The 15,282-nt window shown below is 33.7% G+C and overlaps 1 protein-coding gene across 5 annotated transcripts in view; it reads right to left on the minus strand.

Annotated features, from left to right (window-relative positions):
* The window catches only part of ANTXR1 (ANTXR cell adhesion molecule 1), a 277,518-nt gene that overhangs the window by 59,782 nt on the left and 202,454 nt on the right, over nucleotides 1-15,282 (minus strand). For all 5 annotated transcript variants that reach the window (XM_012539935.3, XM_031950625.1, XM_031950622.1 and 2 more), the window contains exon 17: nucleotides 7,045-7,125. In XM_012539935.3, coding sequence (XP_012395389.1) covers nucleotides 7,045-7,125 — 81 coding nt within the window. The remainder of the gene's footprint in view (nucleotides 1-7,044; nucleotides 7,126-15,282) is intronic.

Raw genomic sequence — 15,282 nt, forward strand, 5'->3', positions numbered from 1 at the left:
AAATCAGACCAAAAAAAGAAAAGAAAACAAGCAAACAAGATAAAAATGAAAATATTATGCTTTGATTCATATTTACTCTCCATAGCTCTTTCTCTGGATGTGGATGGCATTTTCCATTCCAAATCTATTGGAATTGCCTTGAGTCACTAAATTGTCAAGAAGAGACAAAGTCCATCACAGTTGACCATCGCTTAATGTTTTTGTTACTGTGTACAATGTTCTCTTGATTCTGCTCATTCCACTCAATATCAGTTCATTTAAGTTATGTAAGTCTTTCCATTGCTGAATACATCATATGCATGCTGAGGTCTAAGAATTTAAGGCTGGGAGAGAACTGAAATATCACCTTGATCTCATTTTAAATACAAAAGTTATTTCTGTTTTCAAGGAATATTAAATTTTTATATCTGTCTGTGGGCAGATTCCATCTCCTCCTGTGCTTCACTCTTCCTAAATTTTGTTCAAATTTACCAGGATCAAAAGTCCCTCTACCTGATAGCAGTTTCCCAAGACATCATCCCTGATCTGACCTCACTTCCTGTTTTTCTCATCACTATTCTTTTTTCTTTCCCTGATTTTTATGAACATGAAAAGTCTCCCTCATGCTTTAAAACAAGACAGAAGAACCTTTCACTTGACTTCCCAAATCCCCAAGTTTTTGTCCTATATCTCTTCTCTATATTTATACTCACTACTTCAAAATCCTCTCTTCTTACTTCTCACTTTGTTGTACTCTGGCTTTTGGCCTTATCATTCAAGTAGAACTTCTCTGCAAAGATCTCGATCATCATTTAGTTACCAGATCCAATGACCCTTTTTGAATTTCTCTTCTTGATCTCTATGCAGCATTTCAAACTGTTAACCACCTTCTCTTGATATTATCTTCCTTGGGTTTTGGTGAATTTTCTTTCTTTCCTTCTTCTTTTTTTTTCTTTTTTTTGGTTCTACTTCTATTTGTCAGACTGCTTCTAGAATTCTTTTGCAGAATTGTCATTCCTCTTATACCATTTATTCAAGTGTACCCCAAGGCTCTCTTCTTTTCTCTCCCTATATCTTCTTCTTTTATGGTGATCTCATCAGCTTTCATTGATAAATTTCTTTCTATATAAATGGATTAGACCAAAAATGTCTAATTGTATCCAGTACAATTTCTCCTGGACTCTGTTCTCACATCACCAACTACCTTTTGATCATTTTTAATCATGAGTTCTGCAAGTATCTCAAATTCAACATATGGAAACAAAAGTCAGAGTCTTTTCCTCCAAACCCATTCTTCTTTCTAACTGCATTATTGCTATTGAAGACACCATCCACAAATCACACAGGATTAAAATTTCAGTCACCCTCACATTTTTACTCTTCATCATTTTCTAAATGCAATTATTTTTTAAGTCTTATCTATTCTGCCTTTGTAACATTTTTCATGTTTGTTCTTTTCTCTCTACTTATACAATCACTTTGGTAGATCTGGCTCTTATTATTTCTTGCCTGGACTATTGCAAAAGACTTCTTACTGAAGTCATACCTTAAGTCTCTCCCTTCTCCACCCTGTCCTAACTATGACTGCCAAAGTGATATTCCTACTGTCCAAAGTGACCATTTCATTTTCCTGTTGGAACATCTGTAGCAGCTCTTATTTCCACCAATGGTAAAATCCAAATTCTTTTGTTTATCATCTGAAGCTCCTTGTAATTTGGATCCAACTCCACCTTTCCATGTTTATGGCCCATGACTCCCTTTAAAATACTTTACGTTTCAGCCAAAGTCACCAAATTATTGTTTCCCATGTCAGATTCTATCTTTCCCCAGGCCTGGAAGGTACCACTTTCTCACTTCTACCTTACAGAAGCAAATTCAAATTTACCTCCTACTTGAGGCATTTCCTTATCAGCTTATCTGTTTCTACCTTCCTACCAGAATTGAATTGCTATTTACTTCATATGTGGGTAACTAGGTGCTGCAGTGGATAGCATGCCATGCCTGGAGTTAGGAAGACATGAATTCAAATACAGCCTCAGACATTTACTAGCTGTATGGTGCTATGTAAGCCATTTAACCCTGTTTGCCTCAGTTTTCTTATTTGTAAAATAACTGGAGAAGAAAATGGCAAAGTATTCCTTTATCTTTGCCAAGAAAACCCCAAATGGAGTCATGAAGAGCCTTGCACACAACTAAAATGACTCAACAACTCATCTTACTACAAAAAAGGGGGTTTTTCCAAACTAAAAAAGGCAATAAAATCTGATATGATCGCAAATCAAATAGAGAACTGAAAAGGAAGCAGCAAAGAAGATGTGATTGCTATTATTATTTTTTTTTTTATTAAAGTTTACTTATCTTTTTCCTCCTTTTAGCAAATTTAGTTATGATAGAAAGTAGGCTTGGAAAACACATGAAAGATCAGTGAATTTTCCTTTACTGTCAAAATCCTATAATACATGATTGAGGGATTATTTTTTGAACAATTGCAAAGGGAGGTAGGAATTATTAAAAGTCAATGTCATTCTCTGAGTTATATTGACTTATCTATAATGACTTGCCCAAAGTCACAAGGAGTAAAGAGCAGAACTGAGATTCAGATGCAAAAGTCATTGTCTTTTTGGATGGATATTTAGATTGTGGAGGCAGTGGAAAAGTGGATAAAGGGCTAACTTTGCAGTCAGAAGAACTGGGTTCAAATCCTGCCTTTAACACATATGATGACAAAGGGCATATGTTACACTCTCATTTCTTTAGACAAAAAAAAAAAAGGAAGTTATAGATGCAATATGTATGTGCATTAGTAGAAGGGCTTTCCACAATGAGATTTCCCCACACCAATTGAATTGTAGGTTCAAAGTAAAGAACCAACAAAAAATTAAACTAGTAAATTAAGGGAATAACATATGTATAATTGTGTATACCTAGGTATATTTCCATCAAAATGATTTTTCAAAGTTTCTCATATTATGCTTGTAAATCAGAAAAAAAAAAACTATGGGTTGAAGATGAATATAATTTTCTTCCTATTATATATGATTTTATTCAATTTTTAAACTATATTCTTTTTATTGAGATAGTTGATAAGTTACTATAAATATTAGGAACTCCTCCTCCTCCAAACTCTGCTGGGAGTCACCGAATAGTTACTAACCCTGAAAAGAAGGTGGGGAGGGTAGAGAAAAGAAAAGCTTTGGGAGGCTCTAGTTTACTTTTTTGTGATAAAGAAATATTAATAACAGCCATGTTCAGTGTTTGGTTCCATAATTATAGTACAAACATGAAATGCTTTATTTTACTCTAAAACTCTGCCTTTTGATATAGTTTAGGAATACTAATGAAAATATGATCCATATTGTTTTTTCATTGGATTTTGTTTTCCTCATCTGAGAGAATATGTCACTGACAAGAAAATAGATGAAAAAATGGCCTACGTTTATAAAAGACTAAAAAACTAGAGACAGAGGCAGTTTATTTGCATTGTTCAGTTATTTCAATCTGATTCTTCTTGAGTTTTTAATGTAAATATTTATATTTTCTGTTTCTTACAAGACCATAATTATTCCAAATATCCCTCCCTCTCCATCTTCCATGGCCTATATGACAAATAGTATTAAAAATATATATATTTCATGGACCACATATCTTAAAGATCTTTCATTGGCCTTTAGCATACAAATGGAATCTTAAAAAGCAAGAAATCAAAACAATATATAGTCATATAGGAAAAATGCTCTAAATCATTCTTGATTAGAGAAATGAAAATTTAAAAAACTTTGATGTATTAGTTTATATCTATCAGATTGGATAAAATGATTGAAGCAGAAAATGACAAATGTTAAAGGACATTCACTATTGGTGGAATTGTGAATGAATTCAACCATTTTGAAATTATGCCTAAAGATTTATTAAACTGACTATACTTTGATCCAACAGTACCACCTACTAGGTTTATTTCCAGAGATGATTAGAAAAAAAGGAAAAGAACAGATATGTTTTAAAATATTTATAGCAGCTATCTTTGTGGTGACAAAGAACTGGAAACTGCAGGAATGTCACCCAGTAGGGAATTGGCTGAACAAATTGTGATATATGATTGTGATGGAATAATATTGTGCTACAAGAAATGATAAGCACAACAATCTTAGAAAAACATGGAAAGACTTGTACAAAATGATGAAAAATGAAGTGAGCAGAACCAAGAGAATATTGTATGCAGTAATAAAAATATTGTTTTAAAATGACTTTAAGTAAATAAGTCATTTTATTTATTATAAATACCTAAATTAATTATAAAGGACATATGAAGAAAGAAGCTATCTTCATCTAGAGAAAAATTAATAAACATGTATATATAGATATATATATATAGAGAGAATAATTTTATACAAACATATATGCATGCATGTGTGTTGTGTGTGTGTATTTGTATGATCATCTATTCTAAAATTTACCTGAATAGAAATTCTTCCTATAGCATCTCTACCAGCCCTATACACATTCATTTTTTTTTTAAAGTCTGGATGTGAGACTTCATCAGCATAGATGAACTCTCACTAGGGAAGGTCTCTCCACCAATGTATGTCAAAAACTTTTAATTTAAAATTGTGTGGAATTGATCATGGTACTTTGAGGTTAAATAGTTTATTTGTAGTTACATAACCAAGTAGATATTAGAAGCAGGCACTTGAACTGACATCTTTAAGGCACTGAGAATGACTTTCTACCCACTATTCTATGTTGCATGTCCAGTTATTTTTCCCCAATTGGGACATCAACAAATACTTCATTTAATTCAGAGAGCAAATATATGTTGAATGTATATATTTACTTAATAAAAGAAATTCTACAAACTCCCACTCTATTGCTAAATGATTCAGATAGCTTTGTTTTTTTCAACATTCATTTAAAAAAATTTTTTGAGTTATAAATTTTTTCCATTCTTCCCTCTTTTTTCCCCCTCCTTGAGAAGGCAAACAATTTGATGTACTTTATAACATGTAGTCATGCAAAACATATTTCCAAAAATAGCTTTTCTTTAACTAATTTTATTCTCTTGCAGTCAAACAATTCTCATTTTTGAATCTCCAACATGTCTGATACCTGCTTTCTGTAAAAAATAGAATTCTGAAATTTCCGAATTGTATCTTACTGTAAGTCATCATTTTGTATCTCACATCCTTCCTTCTTGAAAGTTACACTTTTTTTTAATCATATAAGTTGCTACTAGTTCATGATATGCAACAGTCTCATTCTTGCCTAGCAGACATCGTGTATCATAGGATACAAGTTGGCAGCTTCTGAATACATTGGTGGACACCAAAGCTATTCCTCAAAATTCTTAAAGTAGCAATAGAGGGGCATCACAAACATTATCCATTGTCACCACAAGTTCATAGAATCTAGAGTTAGAATTTTAGAAGTCATTTGGTGAAATCCTTTCATTTTATGGATTAAGACACAGATCCAGAGAGGCTGACTTATCCAAAGTCACACTCATATAGCAAATGGCAATGCCAGGGTTTCAATTTGGGTCTGGCATTCCAAGTTCAGCATGCTTTCCACTGAACCATGCTATCTCAATTGGGTGAGGCAAAAAGAAAGATGTCCAGATCTTTTTTTTTAAATAGTTATTTGCAAGCAATGAGAATCAAAACCAGAGTGAAGATGAGTTTTAGAATCAAACATTATTATGGGACCTCAAAAAGAACATCTAATCCAGTCCATCCGAACCTGCACAGGAATGTATTCTCTTCAATATTTCTGATATAGGATCATCCAACACCTGTTTGAAGACTTTCAGACTCACTACTTTCCCAACTTGAATATTCAACTTCATTGCTGTTCAGCTATTTCAGACATGTCTGATTCTTTGTGACCCTGTAAATTTGTCCATGAGGTTTTCTTGGCAAAGATACTGGAGTGGTTGGCCATTTCCTTCTCTGAATTTGGTGGTTTGCCCAAGGTCACATAGCTAGGAAGTAGCTGGTACTTGGATAGAGCACCAGGTTTGAAATAGAAGACTCATTTTCATGAGTTCAAATTCAGTCTCAGACAACTGCAAGCTATGTAACCCTGGGCAAGTCACTTCACCCTGTTTGCATCAGTTTCCTCATTTGTAAAATGAACTGAAGAAGAAAATGGCAAACCAATCTATTGTCTTTGCCAAGAAAACCTCAACTGGGATCATGAAGAACCAGACACAAAAGAAATGACTAAACAACTTTCTGACTCCAAGCCCAGAGCCTTATCCACTGTGCCACCAACTGTCCCATTTTGGAACAGCTTTAATTATTCAGAAAAATTTCCTTATATTTATACTTGCTTCTGCAACATACACTCAATGCTTGGGCACAGTTCTGCCCAAGTCAACAATATGAATGCTTCTTCATTGCTAGGATACTTGGCACACAAATTTCTTTGAACTTCAAAAGATCTACTTGTATGCTTCAATGCATTATATTATTTCTAGTTCAGACAACTCAAAGTGCAGAGTGAGAAAATAAATTCTCAGGGAAACATCTCTAAAGCACACCATAGTTTAACATCACTCATATAGAAAATTGGATTGGAAATTTCAGCATTTTTATAGTTTATAAATATGTGAAAACTTGGTATAGTGATTGGGAATAATGTCATCAGCATTAATTCAACTTTCCTATTCATATTTGTACAGTATAATACTGATTTTATCCATGTGATAGCCATCTCAAATCCTAAGACACTTAGCACCCCTCCCATCCCTCAATTTTTGTTGGAGTCACTCAAAAGAGAAAGCAAAATGTCCTTGTGGAATCAGGATATTTTTGTTTGATAGTTGATACAGCACAATGGAAATTATCAAGCATATAAAAGTATATATATGTTTATATATAGAGAGATAAAAGTATACATAATATGTATATAGATGCATATACAGATGCATTCATATATATATATATATGTATGTACGTATCTAGAGTATGCCTTGTTATTGCTTGAGAAAGATGTTGAGAATGTATATTTGTATGCTTATATGAAGGCACATAAATACATAGTAGAATGACCATCGTCATACAATCTTACCGTATCACCAGGCTGCGGGCGCATCACTGACACCCGGTCATAACCTTTCCGTATCAGGACACAGAAGGCATCAAGTTTTCCCTATGAAGAGAACAAATGTGTTGACACATAATTAATGACTCCTGTATATGAAACTCCAGGCATTTTTCTTCTGTGATGGGGAATGCACTGGACTAACAACTTAAGTTGCGGATGATGCTGTCTTTTTTCATGAAGAAACAGAAAGGTTCAATGTTTCTTGTTCCCTTCCTCTACTCTGTTGAATTGCTAGTGATAATAGATAAAATATATTTTATTATGAAGATTGTTAAAAGCAAATGGACATAGAATCACAGCAATGAGGTAGAAGGAATTCTTTTTTAAACCACTGAAAACAGTTCCCTTTATTTAAAAATGAGGAAACTCCCTAAGGAGAAGCACTGGAGCAACTTATCAGTCAGCTGATAAGCATTTTTTGACTGCTCACTATGTGCCAAGCCCTATGCTGAGAACTGTGGAATACAAAGAATGACAAAAATGGCTTTTAAGAAGTTCACAGTCTAATTGGGATGACAACATGGCTTATGCACAAATAAAATAGACACAGGATAAATTGAAGATAATCAATAGGAACTAGGATTAAGGAGGCTTGTAAAGGGCTTCTTATATAAGGTGAAGTCATAAGTCACAGAATGTTAGAGTTGGAAGACCCATCAATTGTCAAAAATTATTCATTTTATTTTTATTTTTAAAAATTTTTAAAAAATTATTTACTTTTAATACACATTGCTTTATGAATAATGTTGGGAGAGAAAAATCAGAACAAAAGGGAAAAAATGGCAGAGGAAAAAAACCCCAGAAAAAAAGAAGTGAGCATACCATGTATTGATTTACATTTAATTTCCATAGTTCTTTTAATGGCTATAGATGACATTTTCTGTCCAAAGTCTATTGGCATTGCTTTAGATCACTGAACCACTGAGAAGAACCTAATCTTTCATAGCTGATCATTGCATATCCTTTCTGTTATTGTATATAATGTATTCCTGATTCTGCTTGTTTTACTTAGCATTAGCTCATGTAAATCTTCCCAGGCCTTTCTAAAATCAGCTTGTTCACCATTTTTTTTTTATTTAATAGCCTTTTATTTACAGGTTATATGTATGGGTAACTTTAGAGCATTTGTTCATCATTTTTACAGAACAATAATATTCCATTATCTTCATACACCACAATTTATTCAGCCATTCCCCAATGGATGGACATTTACTCATTTTCCAATTTTTTGTTAACATAAAAAAAGCTACTACAAACATTTTTGCACATGATTCCTTTCCCCTCCTTTATGATTTCCTTGGGATATAGACCCAGTAGTGGCATTGCTGGGTTAAAATGTATACACAATTTTATAGCCCTTTGGGAATAGCTCCTGGGTAGTCTCCAGAATGGTTGCATCATTTCATAACTCCAACAATGCATTAATACACTACATTTCCATTCCCTCCAACATTTATTATTATCTTTTCCTGTTATCTTAGCCAGTCTGATAGGTATAAGGTGATACCTCAGAGTAGTTTTAATCTGCAAATAGTGATTTAGAGTACTTTTTGATGTACACTTACATGTGTATGTTTATCTCTATGTATAGACACATATAGTGTCTCTATCCTGATGTAGTTTTAAATTTCTAATAGCAAAAAATTGCACTATATAACATATATAATATATCATATATATATGGAACATTAAGCATAAATATTTTTAAGTATATACATTCATTTAATAGATTTATTTTTCCAATTATATTGTGATTAGCAATGGCTTTGATTTCTTCATTTGAAAATTGTCTATCCATATTCTTTGACCATTTATCAATTGGGTAATGACTTGTATTCTTATAAATTTGACACAGTTCATTATATATTTTAGAAATGAGATCTTTACTGGAAACACTGGATATAAAGATTTCCCCCCCTAGTTTTGTACTTCCCTTTTAATCTTTCAATAAGCATTTATTAAGTACTTAGCATGTTCCAGATGCTAAGGGTTAAAGTTACAAAGGAAGGTGAAAAAAAATCCCTTTTCTCTGAGAGCTCACAGTCTAATGGAGGAGACAGAAAACTATACAAGCTAAATATAAGATGAATTGGAGAAACTAAACAGAGGGAAAGTGATAACATAAAAGTGGATCTAGAAAAGCTTTCTATAGAAGGGAGGAATTTTTTTTATTTTTCAAAAATTTATATTCATTCATTCATTCATTGCCTGAGATTTGGAGGAAGTCAGAGAAGCCAAGAGATTGTAATGAGGAGGGAGAGTGTTCTAATCCTGAAGCATACCCAGTAAAAATGCCTGGTGTATGATGATAGATCTTATAGATCATAGTGTCTAACACATTTACAAGGCAAGAAACCAGACTCAGAGAGCCCATAGGTCACAGAGTCACAGAATGTCCAAACTAGAAGAAATTTTAGAGATCATTTATTCTGACTCCTTCATTTTATGAATGAGGAGACTGAGATGTTAAAGAAGTGATTTGTCTAAGATCACTCAGAGTGTTGAGTGGCAAGAATCTCTCCTCTTTTTTTTTTTTTTTTTTAGGCTTAGTATACTTTATACAACATCTACAAGTTCATAAATAATTACTACATGAGGAATAATTGGAGGTGCAATTTCCTAGATTAAATGTGCAGCAACAAACTAACTCAGATGAATATATAATTCCTTGTGTATAGTAGGTGCTAAATAAGTGCTTATTGAATTGAATTCAGTCTTTTCTTTTACTTTTGTGAATGGTTAGAAAAGTGGTAACTTGAATTGCTTTGGGGATGATAGTTTATGTTGAAATAGGTCCTGGACAGTTTGAGGACCTAGAGATTGAGGGCTCCCCAAAGTCAGAGGCAATAGTCATAATGGAGAAAATTTAGAGTGTCAATTTTTCAATTAATAGGGTTTTTAAAAATTCATCAAAATAAATTAGTGAGTATTATCAAAGGTCCTTTAGAAAAACCTGTCTTTGAAATAGTGCATATAATACCAATGTTCGTTAACTTTCTCAACTTGTAGGCACTCACACACTTGTTCTAAATTGGTTGCTTATGGGACTCTTATTTTAATAGGGAAAATGCAAAAAAGGTAATGGAGAATAAATTAGTCAGGGCTAGAAAGGTAGCCTCTAACAAATGTCTCCTTTTCCTCTTTTCACTGCTATAAATATTCAGCTGCATTGAAGAGGGAATAGTGTTTATTTTATAATTAACCAAGAGGAAGGGGACTTTTCTGAAATGTTGTTTAAGACTCTACCAATTTCTATCATTACAAGAAATTTCAGAGATACTTCAGAAAAAGTACTTTTTGCTATCCTTTCAACTTCTGACATCACCATAATGTCACCAATGCTGATGGCTACAAACTTTTTCCTGGCATGCATAGTCTTAAGCTGGATTTCCCTGAAATGGCTGGGAAATTTTCCAAGGAGCCCTAAGATCCATTGTAGCTTCTATCATGGGAGCTGAAGTGTAATCAAGTTTTATCATCTCCAGAAGTCAAAGTGTAACAGTAATGCATCAGATTCCTTTGGACTGTCCACTATCTCCTCAATCATTTATTTGCCATTTATTCTGCTTCTGTTGCCTCTGTACAGCCAGATCTCTTGAGACCATGACCTGAAATGACTTAAGACACTCAGCTTTTAAACCATTGTTTTGGGGCTTTTGCTCTCCTGCCTAGAGTGTTTGTGTGAGTGCATGTGGCTCACTATATCTAGGCAAACCCAGACCTCAGACCATGCTTCACATTCCATCTGATTTTCCATTCAGTACATTTCCTTGCCATTTACTCTGCTACTTTTTGTATATATTTCCCAACATGCTCCCTCCAGGAAAGAGACTTTTCATCTCTTGCAATAAAATAGTAATGAAGTCTATACATGTATAACAAATATAAATTTTCTTCTCTTCTCAATAAAGAGGGGAGAGAAAAATTCGGAACTTGGATAAAAACACTATATTTAAAATCATTTTTATATGTAATTAGAAAAAATAAAATATTAATAATAGTAATGAAATTAAGTCTGCCACTATTTTTGAAATTTTTTCATTGTACTCTCCTATGACTCTACTTAGCATCCCTTTTGCTTGTCCTTCATTTTTGAAGAAGACCAATGACATCACAAGTAATGTCTTGACTTGTGAGCAAATTGGATTTAAGTGAGGCAGAGTTACACAAAGTCATCAGCCTCACTTACTCTTCCAGACTCACTGAAGTCCAGTGGCAGAACAAAGTCAAGATAACTATTTATGGCTTGGGAGAGATAATTTTGGGCATCTTCAATGTTTGGTCAAGCTTGGTCAAGCTCTAAGTGTCCACAGTGTTTTCTTCAGCCCTGTTTATGATCACTGGAACAAATTGTTCCCATCCAGCCATTCACTGGGGGAAGTATTCACATGCTTGGGGTAGATAACCCTCTAATTCACTGATAGGGTCTATCAATTACTCTCAACTTGGTTTAGTCTGTCTCCATAGTTGGTTCATGATTGCTATGAATGCTGTAACTTCTTGGATCTACAAGGGAGAATTGGGTGAAAGGTAGACAAATAGCCCTGAAAAGAGTTTGGCAATCCCTAACACTAGAGGTGCCAGTCCTCCTTGAACAGGTGTCATCTCTATTCCTTTCCAAGTCAAAACACGTTTCCCCACCTACTTTTATGTACTGTCTCTCTTATTAGAATGTAAACTTCTCCTGGGCAGGAACTGTCTTTTTGTATTTGCATTCCCAGTGTTTGGCACAATGATACAGAGGAATTGTTTAATGAACAATTTTCATTCATTCATCAGTCTAAGAAGAGAATGCTCTTTTCTTGGAAGCATAGAATATTATAGCTGAAAGTGATTAGACACTGTGCTACCTTTGTATTGGACACTAGTTTTATAATTAATGAAAAAATCCCCACTTTGTAGTTTACTTTCTATCAGGAAGACATGTATGTGTATATGTACAATATGTGTGTGCTATTATATAGCTGTCTATATAATATTGTACATATGTGTGCATAACATTATGCACATATGTATACACACACATATATATATATATATATAAATTCAAAATAAATACAAGCTAGTTAAGGACAGGGGGAACTATCATTAGTTTTAAAATTAATGAAAAATCCCCACTTTGAAGTAGTTTACTTTCTACCAGGGAAACATGTGAATGTATATTTATATATATGCACATGTATGTGTGTACTATTATATAGCCGTCTATATAATATTATACACATATGTGCATAATATTATGCATATGTACACATATACATCTAAATTCAAAATAAATACAAGCTAGTTAAGGAGAGAGGGTGTAATATTCTTCTCTAAAATATAATCTTCTCTGGAAGCAGGTTTCTTGGGGAGTTTCTGGAGGCAGCCTTAGTTTCAGTTCAAAGTAATCACCCTGAATGCATCAGGAGTTAAAGTCCAAATCCTTTATTGTCTCCTTGGAAATCTTATCTCCTTCACTTGGGGCTAGGTTAGTTTTTCTTCCAGGCTTTCTGTAGTCTTGGTTCTGAGAGCTTAAACTGCCTTCTCTGGCTTATGAATCTGCAGAATGAATCTGCATTCAGAATGAACAAAAATTAGGTATTGAGTTTTCAGTGGCTTCTAAAAATAAAAAAAGGGAGGAATTTTTTTTTCTTTTTCTTTTCTAGAGGCAGTAGGGAATCCCCAGAGCAAAATAGTCATATTTCAGTTTAAAGAACATTATTTTAGCAGTTTTAGGGAGGGTGGATGAAAGTAGGGAGAGACTTATTGTAGGAAGACCAATGAAGGGGCCATGGCAATAAGCAAGGCAAGAGGTCATGACTATAATATGATTATAAAGAGAAAAGGGAGCTGGATGTGGGAAATGTTGCATTGGAAGAAATGGCAATATTTGGCAACTGATTAGATATATGGGGATGACAGAGAGAATCATCTACATACAGATTTATAATTAAACTCATGAGAAATGACAATTAAAACTTAAATATCATCTTGTCCTACTCTAATATTTTTTTTCAGATGAAATTCAAAAAGGATCAAAAAACTGAATGGACTTACCCCAAGGCCATTTATAGTTGGTATTAGAGCTGGGATTTTAACCTGTTTTCTGATTTTGAGGGTACTGATCTGCTATATTCCATTGTCTCCTTTCAAACTCTTTAACCTGACATTTAAAAGCTTCTTCTCAATGTTGTACTACTTTCTTTTGCCACCTTTTTCTTATATTATTCGCATATCATGTACCAAAACTTGACTATACTGTTTCTCATTCTAAACTTACTTTCTCACCTTTGCTTATACTTATATATGTATGGATATATTCCTTATAAATTTCCTCAACTTTGTTTTATTTTCCCCTATGCTTTCTTTGTCCCCTTTTCTTGAACTATTAAATTTCTTTTCATCTTTCAAAACCTACCTCAACATTAAGCTTTTTTTTAATGACCAATTTATTGCTTAGGTGCTAGGCTTCAATGAATTTCAATAACCAGTAGCTATTGAGGAATATAAATCTTTCAATAGGCTGGCAATTCTTTCATAATCCTATGTCCTTAGGCCCTTTTGGCAAATAGCTACAAATTCTAATTTCTCTTCAGCCATACTAATAAGCTACTACATCCCAGGGGTTGGCAGCATTTTGCATTTCTTCATAGAGGGATTAGAAGAAATCCTGCCACATATTTTTTAAATGCCCCAGACACAGTCTAGGCTACCTTACAATAAGGTAGCAGTTAAACTAGATTTTGAAAGATGAAAAGGAATTCAATAGGTCATGACCAGATTCAGACTGGTCAAATATACTACTTGGCATAGTTTTGAAAGTAAATCAGAAGAATCTGCTAAAATTGCAAGTATTTCCTGCACTCAATTTTCCTTGTGCTATTTAGGGCAATGCATTTCTAAACTTGTGGATCTATACATTTTGAATCCGGAAATAATTTAAAGATATTGTTTCAGAAAGTCTGATTCAGAATAGTTATTTTTCTGTATATATAAATACTGTTTTGTTGCTGTTAATTTTTCAGTCATGTCCAGCTCTTTAGAACCCCCTTTGGGGTTTTCTTGGCAAAGATATTGGAGTGTTTGATCATTTTCTTCTCCAGCTCATATGGATGAGTAAACAGAGGCAAGCAAGGTTAAGTAATTGTCTAGAGTCACTCAGGATCTGATGTTGGATTTGAACTCAGAGGTCTACTACATTCCAGGGCCAGCATCTATCTACTGCACCACTTCACTGCTTCTCATATGTGTGTGTATATGTGTTTACTTAGGAAATGGAAGAAACCCAAGATCTTATTTAATCCTTTTTACTCATTTTACAAATGAGGAAACTGAGACCTAACAAGATTAGATGATTTTTCCAGGATCAAAGAGGCAGAAAGTGCCACAATTTTGATCTAGGTCTTCAGAATTCAGACAGACTATCATGGCAGTGAAAAGAAAGGGAACTGGGAAGCATAACATAATGACAACATCATATATTGGAAATGTATCCTGCTAAAAAACTCTAGACTTTGCCACTAATTTGCTATGTCATTTTGAAAAGGTCATTTTCTTTCCTTGGTTTCATCATCTTTAAAAGGAGAATTAAAATAATTCATCTCAGAAATCTCCCTCACTTATATCTCATGGTCTGTGATTCTGCAACATACTTATTAAATAGTGTTTAGCTTTTTAAAGTTGAACCTTTCCTTGCTAAGTATACTGTCTCTGTTCTCTCTTAATGGGGAACTTCCAGAAGCATTTAGTAGTATTTTGAAAGAATTTCAGAATTCCTTAAGGGTTTGATACTTCTTTCAGTATAATTTTCCACATTTGGTCTGTAGAGTAGTTAATTAAATGTTTATGATAGTGACTAGTTCTATCATTTCCCTGATAGAGTATCCTTTTAGGTGAGGAAATTCCTTCTTCTAGATGCAGGTCACCACTTTCTCTGAAAATTATAGTCAGAGAGTTGTCTCAAAAAGAAATGGATCCCTGTTGGTTGCATATTTTCCTAATAAACTACAAAATAACATTATCTAAGTTTTATTGTATTTTTATTTTCTTAGATTTTTCCCAATTACATTTTTATCTGACCAGGAGGCACTCAGGTATGTTGCCAGCAGGCTGATCTTTTGATATCACTGGTCTAAGGCATTTAGAGATTGAGAGATTTACTTAGGTTCACAAATCCAGTATGTGTTAGAGGTGATACTTGAACCCTGCACAAATGTCTAA

Source organism: Sarcophilus harrisii, chromosome 2 (assembly GCF_902635505.1).
Source record: "Sarcophilus harrisii chromosome 2, mSarHar1.11, whole genome shotgun sequence".
Lineage (NCBI taxonomy): Eukaryota > Metazoa > Chordata > Mammalia > Dasyuromorphia > Dasyuridae > Sarcophilus > Sarcophilus harrisii.